Source organism: Ornithorhynchus anatinus, chromosome 10 (assembly GCF_004115215.2).
Source record: "Ornithorhynchus anatinus isolate Pmale09 chromosome 10, mOrnAna1.pri.v4, whole genome shotgun sequence".
NCBI classification, from domain to species: Eukaryota; Metazoa; Chordata; class Mammalia; order Monotremata; family Ornithorhynchidae; genus Ornithorhynchus; species Ornithorhynchus anatinus.
This window is the reverse complement of record NC_041737.1, coordinates 40,353,602-40,366,187: the sequence shown is the minus strand read 5'-3', so window position 1 is coordinate 40,366,187 and position 12,586 is coordinate 40,353,602. Positions and strand designations below refer to the sequence as shown.

Here is a 12,586-nt window from a genome sequence, read left to right as displayed (position 1 = left end):
CACTTCTAATAATAATAATAATAATAATGTTGGTATTTGTTAAGCGCTTACTATGTGCCGAGCACTGTTCTAAGCGCTGGGGTAGTCACAGGGGGAATCAGGTTGTCCCACGTGGGGCTCACAGTCTTCATCCCCATTTTACAGATGAGGTAACTGAGGCCCCGAGAAGTTAAGTGACTTGCCCAAAGTCACCCAGCTGACAAGTGGCCGAGCGTCTCACATGAGAAGCAGCGTGGCTCAGTGGAAAGAGCCCGGGCTTGGAAGTCAGAGGTCATGGGTTCGAATCCCGGATCTGCCACTTGTCAGCTGTGTGACTGTGGGCAAGTCACTTTACTTCTCTGTGCCTCATTGACCTCGTCTGTGAAATAGGGATGAAGACTGTGAGCCCCACGTGGGACAACCTGATGACCCTGTATCTACCCCAGTGCTTAGAACGGTGCTCTGCACATAGTAAGCGCTTAACAAATACCAACATCAATTAATTAACCTCTTCCCACCAGAGGGGAGACTCACTTTTAAGATTTATCCGACGCACGTTTCCCCCAGAATAGCTAGTGAACTCAACTCTCTGCAAAGGAGGAAGACAGATAAGCCTCTCATCCTCACTTGTTCCACCAGTACCTCCTCCTTCCCCTCAATACCCCTCCCTGCCGTCCATCAAGACCAGATTCGAACCAGTGGGGAAAAGCGGGCTGAGGGCGAAATCCTCACGTAACGCCACTGACAATAATATGGAAACGATCACTATCGGGGGATTCCGTTCAACCGCCCAAAAGGCTGCTGCTCTTTTTGGACAGAAGCAGTGGGACAGCAGCAGCAATGTCCCCATTCTATGTCGACCCCTGCTAAAATATATCTTGCCTTAAGGAGAATGGGCCCGAGGCCACTGCCCAATGTTTTAACGCTGTACTCACCCGACATCTGCCAAGGCAGCTCCCGCGTGGCTACCCCCTGCCCAGCGCCTTGGCCCCGGACGGGGAGGTGGACCCTGGGTGCAGGTGGGCCGGGGTGGCAGGCCCGGCACCGTCCCGGCACGTTCATCACATCAGGGAGGCGATATCGATTCCCTCCTCACGGCACCAAAGTGTCTGAAGCTGGCCCTTTCTGCCAGTCAATCAGCTAGCCAGTCAACAGACAGGGTCAATTCGGGAGACAATCCCCATGGGCAAATCAGCAACCGCAAGACATTGCGACTGGCCCTCCCGAGAGCCACGTGGCCACAGTGTCCACCTCATTTGTGCCACCGAGACAGAGCATTCGCTCTCACAGTCCTCAGAAGGGGGATCTGGACCGGAGTCAACCAGGTGTGGAGGGGAGGGGGTTCTCAGGTGGCTGGCATTCACTAGCTGGTGGTCTAATCTCCCTCCCCCTCTGCTCACACCTGGCGGGCATAAATAAGGGCACGGCAGGAGGTCATTTCGGCTCAAGCAGCTTGCCCGGTGTCACCCAAAGAGCAGCAGCCTTGGAGCAGGGTTTCCCTGGCCCACACCGGCTTGTCCTTGAATGGACTGGTTTTTAATCCTGGGTCTCTTCACCTGGTTAAAAGTGAAGCAGCACGGACTAATGGATAAAGTCAAAAGGACCTGGGCTTTAATTCCGGCTCCGCCGCTCGCCTGCTGTGTGACCTTAGGCAAATCACTTCACTTTTCTGTGCCTCAGTTACCTCACCTGTAAAATGGGGATTAGGCCTGAGCCACAGACTGTGTCCAACCTGACTAACTGGTATACCCCCCTGTGCTTAGTACAGTGCCTGGTGCCTAGCAAGCACTTAGAAAATGCCATTTAAAAAAATCTGCTTTTTCCTGGATCTGTCTAGAGTTGTTAATTTTGGAGGACACACATGTTGGGAAGAGCTTGTTGCTTGCTTTTTTTTTTCTTAATTGGAATCAGCCTCAAAAGTCACCCAGTTCTTGATTTAATTTTACATTTAGGCACACAGCAGGAGGCTGTTTCCTCATTATTATTCACTGGCAGGTTTCCTCACTTGAGGGGCTAATTAAATCTCTTTCATCCAGGTCTGTGGTAAGAAAAGTAGTTTGGCTTGGGCTAGCCTGTCTCTAGGGCAGCCACTTGTAATTCAGAAAGCCAGTTCGAGGGCCTTCCTGGAGCATTCGGGAAGTTCCGTCTCCCCAGACCTTTGAGCTTCCTCCCAGTTCAGCCATTCCACTTAGCTCATCTCTGGGCTGTCCTCTAAGCAGGTAGGAGGGGAGAGCGAGACTGCTTAAAATGGCAGCATTTACTTAGCGCTACTGATTGGGTTTTCACAGCCACCCTTCTGCCTCTGAGGAACAAATACTTTCAAATCGTTGCCTTGGACATGGCGGTGCGCGGTACGTGAGTTGTGCCACCCACAGAAAACTCACTCACTGGTTATGTCCGCTGGGACCGGGCTCATACTACTAATTGTGGTATTTGTTAAGCACTTACTGTGAACCAAGCGCTCTAATAAACACTGTGGTATATACAAGATATATACAAGACAGGTTGGACACAGTCCCTGTCCCACCCGGGCTCATGTTTCGTAGCTAAGTTTCCAGGTGGCAAATTCCTTTTTGGCCTGAATCGCCCTGGTGGATGAAATTACCCAGGTTAGAAAATGACAAGGAGTCTGGTGTTATAATTTGCACCCAATTTCTCATTGACTTGAGCACTCAGGCAAGGACATGGGTAACGGGTGAGAAAATAGTGATCACCAGGCGATCTAAAACACATCTACCCTGTCTTTTCCTGTTTTCTACTAGGAAGTTAATAAAAGTATCAGTAGGTGGGCTTGTATTCACCCCAGTGCTTAATCCAGTGCCTGGCACACAGTAAGCATTTAGCAAATACCATATTTATTATTATTACCTGCTGCATAGCTATAATTTACCCAACACATGGGCATCCACAGTAAAGCTGCAAGTCAGATGGAGAGACGAGTGTTTCTATGCAGGTGTGGGTTAGATAACAGAAAAAAAAATCTGCAGGTAGAGAGTGGACAGCTCTTGGAATAGAGGGAAGGTGAATTAGAAGAAAACACAATGAGAGATCCAGAGCACCCAGGATGATCCCCAGCTCCCCCACTTCTTACCGTTTGCTTATGTGGGTAACAGACTGAAAAGGGGCAGGATTTTTTGCAACTGAAATTGCAAGCTACAGCTGGTCTTCAAGCAGTTATGAATCTGGTCCCAAATATGCTGACATGGGTCTGGATGGGTTTTGCCTGGGCTCTTTCAATTGCTTGCTGGATGAACCTGGGCAAGTCACTTAACTTCTCTGTCCCTCAGTTACCTCATCTGTAAAATGGGAATTAAATCCTCTCCCCTCCAATTGAGACTGTGAGCTCCAGTGCTCTGCACATAGTAAGCGCTCAGTAAATACGACTGAATGGAAGGCAGAGATTGTGCCCGACCTGAAAAACCTGTATCTATCCCAGCGCTTAGATCAGTTTGATATGCAATAAGCACTTAAATACCATTAAAAAAATTTAGAAATTTAAAAAAAAAAGAGGGAGCTCCATCAGGGAAGATCCCTTTTCTTTTTGGGAATTTGCATTCCTTGAGTAACAGGCTTTGGAAATGATAATAATAATAGTACTTGTTGGGCACTTAATATATGTCAAACGCTGCTGTAAGTACTGGAGTAGAGACATGCTAACTACATTAGACAAAGTCCATGCCCCACGTGGGGCTCACAGTCTTGATCCCCATTTTACAGATGTGTTAACTGAGGCCCAAAGAAGTTAAGTGACTCGTCCAAGGTCACACGGCAGACCAGGGGCAGGATTAGAACCCAGATACCTGGAGCATTGTGCACACCTAACCCAATGCTAAATATTTTCAACCTCCTTTCAGGTTTGCTTCAAGCAAAAACATCCAGTTATTTCTAACAGGATGCTTCCTGGATTTCTTTTGCATCTGTGTATTACTAAGGAAGGCTGAACTATGCCCAAGTGTTTAAAAATGTTTGAAAATTCTCAAAAGCCATGACAGTTCCTTTGTGAAAATATACTCGTGTTTATAAAAATGCACTAGAATTGTGAGGTAACTCATGCTCGTGGTTTGAAGTTAGGTAATCCACCCACGATTGCCTCCAACCCTAAGAAAATTTTGAAGCAAAAACACTCCCCAAAAGCCCACTTTCCTTGAGTCACACCAACAGTGCTTAGCTCTTATTTAAAAACGATGATTACTTCAGTTCTCATACCATCAATCACTTGCTAGCTGAGTAATTTACATGGGGAATTAAAAAAAAGGGACTGTTCTGGAGGTTGACGGTGAATCTTACAAAACTATTTTCCAGTTGTTTTTGATGGTTGCAAAGCATTCCTGAAGAAATATGTCACCTAAGTTTCTTTAGGCAACCCAGAGTATGACAGCCTCACATAATCCAGTTCTCTTGCAGCGTGAAGATTTATATTCTTAACAAACCCCACGTTAACTCGCGTTGTATTTATAGCCCCGTGACCTATGCCATGCAAGTGCGCTCCACTGTTTCTTCCAACATCACACCCTATCCAGATTCATGCACTCTGTTGGAAGAAGTCCCCTAATTCCCCAACAGTTCTAGCCCCACTACATGGTGAAAACTCAGGCTACGAATGAACCGAGCGTGCTCTGACAGCTTTTAAAATCCAGGTACCCTGGATTTGGTAGGGCAAAGATATTATCGACTCTGATGCGGTAGTGTCGTGATGTGTTACACTGTACTTTTTCCCAGGGAATCGTACCTGCTTCCAAATCTGGGAGAAATCAAATTCGTTATAAGCCAAGATGTCTAAAATCTACACAACATCCCCCAGTTAAGATGTCATTCCTCATCTGAATTGCTTTGAAGAGGAATGCCAAAGAATTCACAATCCCCAGGAGGTCTCAGAAGCTTCAACTGAAGAGTTTGAGACCTCTATTTTAAGGGGATCCTGAATAATCCTCAGTTTGCATAACCTACCCTTTGATCATCTATTCTGCTACTGGTTGAAAGCCATTCATTTTGCCCAGGTGAACTCGTTAGCATACTTCTTCGAGGCATACGTTAGATACTGGCTGAAATGATTACAAATTGTGGCACTGGGGCTAAAGCCTACTCGGAAATGTTAAGCGATGCGGAGAACGATATATCATCCTTGCAGGTGCCACCTACTGCTAGAAAGCTTTTCCTAGGCTCCGTTCCTGAACTTCGTTCCCACGACCCTTTCTTCACTTTTGTGTCTCCTAGCCATTATACAACTCCTATTGCTTAGTGCCATCAAAACATCCTCTACCTCTTATCTTCCCCACCAAGAGGCAGCCTGTCTCCTCTCCCAAGGATATTCTGAAATCGAGCACACTCCTACCCTCCACCCTTTCACCCAGCCCACCAGAACAGAGAAAGGGTTGGCAAGGCTCCACAATTAACGGGACCGGCAAACATCCCCGGTAGCAAAGGCAAGAAATGCGACAGTTACAGTCTGCTACCTTACTACTCCATTTTCTCTGACTCTTGACTAGCAAGTACTAATCCATATTTCTGATATAATTAACACGAAAATTCTGCCTGGAAAATGTCTCCCAAACCTTTGAAAATGTCAAAATCACCACATTTAAACTAAATGCCAAATATCATCAGGAATGCTCTGCACTAGGTAACCTATGCTTGACAAAAAAAAAAAAAAATCTGGCTGCCAAATTTGCAACTTCATGAAAAATCTTGTATTTAATACATGTAAAAATGTTAATTTACTTATTCGACTACAAAACCTTCACCAAACGATGCATGCAAACCCTTCAGATGGCAATGTCACACGATTTATAAAAACGCTACCGCATCAAACGCAGATAAACAGTTCTGTACAGCTAGAGATTTACAAAGTCCCACGAATCCAGCTTCTTCTTCTCCTCAGTGGGCGACAGAGTTCAAAGGTTCCGCTCGTATATTCCCCAAGTCGAGAGCGGAGTCTGTTTCTTCATCAATTTCTCCAATGACTGCACTGTCAATTGGGAAAAAACGGCACAAATTAAAATTTCTTAGGGTCAAGTCTGAATGGTATGGAACACTCACTCGATCATATTTATTGAGCCCTTCCTGGGTGCAGAGCACTGTACTAACTGCTTGGGAGAGCATATTACGACAATGTAACAGTTGGGAGATACGTCCCCGACTCACGAGTTTACAGTCTAAAAGGGAATGAATTCCCTGCTCTGCCACTTTTCTGCTGTGTGATCTTCACTTCTCTGTGCCTCAGTTACCTCATCTGTAAAATGTGGGTAAAGACTATGAGCCCCTTCTGGGACATGGACTGAATCCAATGTGATTAACTTGTATCTACCCCAGCACTTAGTACAGTGCCTGGCACAGAGTAAGTGCTTAACAAATACCATAAAATACTTGCATTATACAATTTCACGAGCGGAAGGGGAAAAAACCCAGAAGAACCTCAAATCGCATCTGGGTTTTTTTTCTCTGTGCCTTCCATTTTGCCAGGTGGTTTGATGGAACTGCGGCATCAAAGGCCTCCCTCTTTCATATAAAAATCTTCACAAACCGGTCTCCTCCATTCCAAGAGGTTCCCTGGCCCCTATCAGGTATAACAAGGGCGCAAGCCCACCCTCTCCCTGTCCTCTCTGATCTTCAGATGTGGGGCTAAGTGAAGCACGGAGGCACGGTTTTCCTGTCCATCAGTGGGGCAAATTAGCGAGTGTGGCCGACGGAGTGTGCTTGCCCGGTGGACCAGGGTGTGGACAAGGTTATTCCTCCTAAGGTTTTTAAATAGACTGTGCAAATATCCTCATGATCTCTAACTACACTGTACACTGGTCTTTAAACTGCAAGCTTATTGTGGGTAATAATAATAATAATGTTGGTATTTGTTAAGAGCTTACTACGTGCCGAGCACTGTTCTAAGCACTGGGGGAGATACAGGGTAATCAGGCTGTCCCACGTGAGGCTCACAGTCTTCATCCCCATTTTACAGATGAGGGAACTGAGGCCTAGAGAAGTCAAGTGACTTGCCCACAGTCACGCAGCTGACAAGGAGCGTGCCGACCAACTCTGTTATACTGTACGCTCCCAAGTGCTTAGTAGAGCGCTCTACACACAGTAAGAGCTCACTAAATGTGATTGATTGACTGACCGTAAATACATGCAGCCAACACTTGGGCAGAGCAGCAGGAGGAATCCTGAGGATGCCACCTCCTCACTAAATCACTCAATGGAATTTACTGAGCACTTACTCTGTGCAGAGTACTGTACTTAAGAGCTTGGGAGAGTGCAATACATTTTACAGATGAGAAAACGGAGACACAGAGAAATTAAGTGACTTGCTCAAAGTCACAGAGCGAGCAAGTGGCAGAGCCAGGATGAGAACCCAGGGTCTTTGACTCCCAGGCCCATGATCTTTCCACTAGGCCATGCTGCTTCTCAACTAACAATTAACCATAACTAATCAATCTTGAGATATGGTTTCCATTTTGTCAGACACCACTGTTGGTAAACTTCAAGAGATTTGACTTTCTGAGGCCAACATCGTCTGGACAAATATACCCCAGACTCTTAATCTCACCAGGTACTGCCCTTTCACCGATGGTCTTTTGTTTAAAAAAACAACACCTCCAATTGTGGGGTTGTAGCGGGAACACACTCTACTTACACATTGTCTCCTCTTACGATGTACAACCCGAGGACCACTTGTTCTACTCCTTGGGAAGAGCTGAATACCCGTTCATGGCTTTCATCCAAAATCAAGTTGATGGTCTGATCGAACCCTTTCAGTGTTCCCTAGAAGGTGCACATCAAAAGGGAACATAGGAATCATCCCAGTCCTAAATCAAGTCCCAAAAACAATGCACGACAAACATAGATCAAGTTAGCTGCCTTTCTATTTCTGGGATACTTAAATCATTTTAAAACAGCAAACAGCTTTAGTGAAAATTCTACAATACAAACCCTTTTTGACAATCTCCAGTTATTCCAAGGCAGAGAAGTTTAGTTTGGCCATGAAAATAAATTGCTTGGCCTATTTTTTTTAGAGCTAAATAATTTCAGATATACAAGTCCCAAGATCTCAGAGCTAACCTGCATTCTTCGGCGAGTTTCCTCGAAGCATTTAATGTTTCATCTCTCCTACCTCCCTGTCGCATGTCCCCTCTTCCCATTTACTTTTCGACTGGGGACGGTGGATCAAGGACAGTGTCTCGATCTCACAGCTGGATTCTTTCCTATCACTCAGCACAATGTCTTCCACACAAGTAAGCACTTACCGGTACTTACTAGGACAGAATTTCTTGATGAACCCCACATCTCCCAAGAAACGTAAACAATCTCTTAGAGGGCAAGAACAATGCAATAAGTCCCTGAAACAGGCTTGGGTCTGAACAGAAAACAGTGGGTAAAGATCTTGGAACTGGGCAAGTGGTTATTCTAGTTACTGGTTCTGAGGTTCTTTGGGAAGGAGGCAGGATCCAGTCCCTTGGGCCCTCATCCCTAAACTTCCAGAATACAGACTTCTCCTGGAGATAAAGGAAAGTGGGCTTGAATGCTCCCATTTCATTTTAGAACTCGGCATCTTGCCTCCTCTTCTTACCTGCAAAAATGGGCCTGTTTAGGATTCCACCCCCTTTATATTCTCAGTGAATGATTTAACTCCTTTGACGGTCATAAAATGGAAGTTGATTAAGCTCCTGTTTTTTAAGTGAGCCTGATTAAGCCCCTGTTTTTTAAGTGAGCCCGAGAAAAGAGGCGACTATTTGGATTCAACTACTCACTTGCCTAATCCTCACTCCAAGACAATAATTAGTAAAAACAAAGCATGTCCTGTCCCGAGACTTACTTCCCCAGATTCAGTAAAGCCAAACTAAAATAATGATAACGATGACATTTACCAAGCGTGTACAATGTACCAAGAAGCGTGGCCTAGTGGAAAGAGCCTGGGAATGGGCTTGGGTTCTAATTCCGGCTCTGCCAGTTGACTGCCGTGTGACCTTGGGCAAGTCATGTTCTCTACACCTCGGTTTCCTCACCTGTCAAATGTGGATTAAAGAAGCCTCCTCCTTCCTACTCAACCTGTGAGTCCCACCTAGGACTGGGACTATGTCCAACCTGATTATCTTGTACTTACCCCAGTGCTTAGTGCAGTGTTTGGTACGTAGTAAGCACTTAAAAAGTACTCTATGTGCTCAGCACTGGGGTTGATAAAAAAATAACCATAAGAGAGGGAGAACAGGAATTTCCTCCCTATTGTACAGATGTGGAAACCAAGGCACAGCGGTTTTCCCAAGGACACACAGCAGGCAAATGGCAGAGGCGGATTTAGAACCCAGATTTCCTATGCTCTTTCCTATGAACGGGATGAGGGAATCTCCTGTTGCAATTGACAAACAAGCCTTGGTCCAGCCACAAAGATTTAGGGATCAAGAATGATCCCATTATGATTTTCTCAGTGCCCCTCTGCACCCCCTCTCTGCCACTCACGACCCCAAAAAGGCAGTGCCAAACCTGCTAGGAGGCAAGAGGGGTGCAACGCACTACGAAGGGCGTGTGTGAATTTCATAAAGAAAACACATTCACAGTCAGAGGCCACGCAGAACTCTGGCAAAGAGTCACAGATCAGCAGGCAGTTGCCAGAATAGCTGCGTCTGGTCTTTGTTACCCAAGTTTCAACTATTTTCAGGATGTTACAAATATAGGGGTACATTGGTGGTGGGACAGGTAAAGTAAAACCAATATAAAATAAATGAATCCCCAAACAAGAGCTACGTAAAAAAGCATGGAATAATGAACTTACCACAATCATTCTGCCATCAGACGTAATTACTGCAACGGTACCTGATCCCCGAGTCAAGGAAACATCTCGCAAAGAGAACCTACATTGACTGGGAACTTGACCTAAGACTTGCTTTAGGAGTCTCTGGAAACCTTTTGACCCCATTTGTTAAACGTGAACATTATAGCTACCCTCGGTAATTCAGCTGAGGATATTCTACAGATTGGTCCGAAGCTTATGGAAAAAATAATTTGGGTATACTTTGCTTTGCACAAACAGTAGATCTCCAAACACAAAGAATCGACCGTAAGCTTTGTGCGGGGATTGTCTACCGACTCTACTGTATCATACTCCCCCAAGTGTTTAGTACAGTGTTCTGTGCAAAATAAGAGCCCAATAAATACCACTGAATGACTGGTCAACAAGAGGCTCACCGAACCTGCCACCTTTAATCCCTCTAGCTTCAAAGTAAACACAAAAACAGAAAACACGTCGGGTTACGGTTGCCCCAGATATTGCTGGTGGATGGAAATCCAGAGTGTCATATACCATTTCTTTTGAGCCATCTTTTTAGTTATCAATTTGAATTTTCTAAGGACCCCTTTGGTCCTTTAACCAGGCCATCCAGCCTGGAGGGAAATTTGTGTTCCCTCTCAACAGTATTCACTGAACGCCTGCTCTAGTAGGCGCTTAAAATAAAAAGGGATGGATGGAAAATTAAGGCACTAAAGGGGGAGAGGCGATGAGGTGACCGTACCAGAGCTGCCATCAACTGGGTAGAGGAGCGTGGCTCAGTGGAAAGAGCCCGGGCTTGGGAGTCAGAGGTCATGGGTTCAAATCCTGGCCCAGCCACTTGTCAGCTGTGTGCTGTGTTCTCTGTGCCTCAGTTGCCCCATCTGTAAAATGGGGATTAAGACTGTGAGCCCCACGTGGGACAACCTGATCACCTTGTATCTCCTCCCCAGTGCCTGGAACAGTGCTTTGCACTTAGAAGCACTTAAATATTATCAACAGGGGATTTCCAGACCACCCCAGTGCAAACGGTCCCAGAAGCAGCCGCATGGCCCAGTGGATGGAGCCCGGGCCTGGGAGTCAGAAGGAAATGGGTTCCAATCCCGCCTCCGGCACCTGTCTGCTCTTGTAATAATAATAATAATGTTGGTATTTGTTAAGCGCTTACTATGTGCCGAGCACTGTTCTAAGCACTGGGGTAGACACAGGGGAATCAGGTTGTCCCACATGGGGCTCACAGTCTTAATCCCCATTTTACAAATGAGGTAACTGAGGCACCGAGAAGTTAAGTGACTTGCCCAAAGTCACCCAACTGGCAAGAGGCCGAGCCGGGATTCAAACCCATGACCTCTGACCCCAAAGCCCGTGCTCTTTCCACTGAACCACGCTGCTTCTCATTATTTGTTAAACGCTTACTCTGTGCAGATACTGTATTAAGTGCTGGGATAGATTCAAGGTAATCCTTGTCCCACATAAGGCTCACAGTCTTAATCCCCATTTTCCAGAAAAGGCAACTGAGGCACAGAGAAGTAAAGTGACTTGTCTGAGGTCACACAGCAGACAAGTAACAGAGCTAGGATTAAAACCCTTGTCCTTCTGGTTCCCAGGGCCATGCTTTATCCACTAGGCGGGTCCCATTACTCCTCTGGGTCTCAGTTCCCTCATCTATAAAATGGGGATGGAGACTGTGAGCCCCGAGTGGGACATTCATTCATGCAATAGTATTTATTGAACACTTACAATGTGCAGAGCACTGTACTAAGCGCTTGGAATGGACAATTTGGCAACCGATAGAGGCCATCCCAGTGAGGGGCTCGCAGTCTAAACGGGGGTGACAGACAGCAAAGCAAAACAGGACGGAACAAAAACAAGACATCATCAAGATGAAGAGAATCAAGGAGATGAACACCTCATTAACAAAATAAATAGGGTAATGAGAGCAGAGGGAGGGAGAAGGGGGGGAATGGGGAGGGAAGGAGGGGCAGAGGGAAGCAGCGTGGCTCAGTGGAGCCCTGGCATGGGAGTCAGAGGTCATGGGTTCGAATCCCGCCTCTGCCACTTGTCAGCAGTGTGACCGTGGGCAGGTCACTTCATTAGACTGTAAGCCCGTCAAACGGCAGGGACTGTCTCTGTTGCCGACTTGTTCATTCCAAGCGCTTAGTACAGTGCTCTGCACACAGTAAGCGCTCAGTAACTACTACTGAATGAACTTCACTTCTCTGGGCCTCAGTTTTCCCCCCCTGCAAAATGGGGATGAAGACTGTGAGCCCCACGTGGGACAACCCGATGACCCTGCACCTCCCCCAGCGCTTAGAACAGTGCTCTGCACAGAGTAAGCGCTTAACGAATACCAACGTTATTCCTATTATTATTACGAGGCCTGGCAGGTGGTAAGCGTTGAACGAACACCATTCTTCGGGATTAGGAGACAGGTCCGTCTGGGCCTCCCAGGCCCGTGCTGCTCTAGCCACTAGGCCCTAAATAATCAATCAACCTATTGATTAAGGGGGGGGAGGGGAGGGGGGGAGGCGCAGCCCGGGAGCGAACAAGACCGGACGGGACCGGAGCGGCCCAGGCGGCCCCCGCAGGTGGTCCCGGCGGGTCGAGCCCCCCTCAGCTTCCGGATACGGTTAATAAAGTTCTCCAGGGCGGAGGTCATGGCTCCCGGCCGACGGAGACGGCGGCCGCAACGCTCCTTCAACCGCCGCCGCCGCCGCCGCCACCACACGGACACATATCGCGAGACTTGCTCCGCCGCCGCCTTCAACTCCCAGGAGATATCGCGAGACTTCCTCCGCCTTCAACTCTCAGGAGATATCGCGAGACGTCCTCCGCCACCGCCTTCAACTCCCAGGAGAT

At 46.9% G+C, this 12,586-nt stretch overlaps 1 protein-coding gene across 1 annotated transcript; it reads right to left on the bottom strand.

Moving 5' to 3' along the window:
* Window positions 1-4,148: 4,148 nt before the first annotated feature.
* Window positions 4,149-12,524, bottom strand: LSM8 (LSM8 homolog, U6 small nuclear RNA associated). The gene is made up of 4 exons (XM_001516354.5): window positions 12,356-12,524; window positions 9,737-9,777; window positions 7,604-7,731; window positions 4,149-5,944 (listed from the first exon to the last, which is right to left on the bottom strand). Exons 1-4 carry the CDS (start codon window positions 12,384-12,386, stop codon window positions 5,854-5,856), a joined length of 291 nt encoding a protein of 96 aa, XP_001516404.1. The 5' UTR covers window positions 12,387-12,524; the 3' UTR covers window positions 4,149-5,853.
* Window positions 12,525-12,586: the final 62 nt, after the last annotated feature.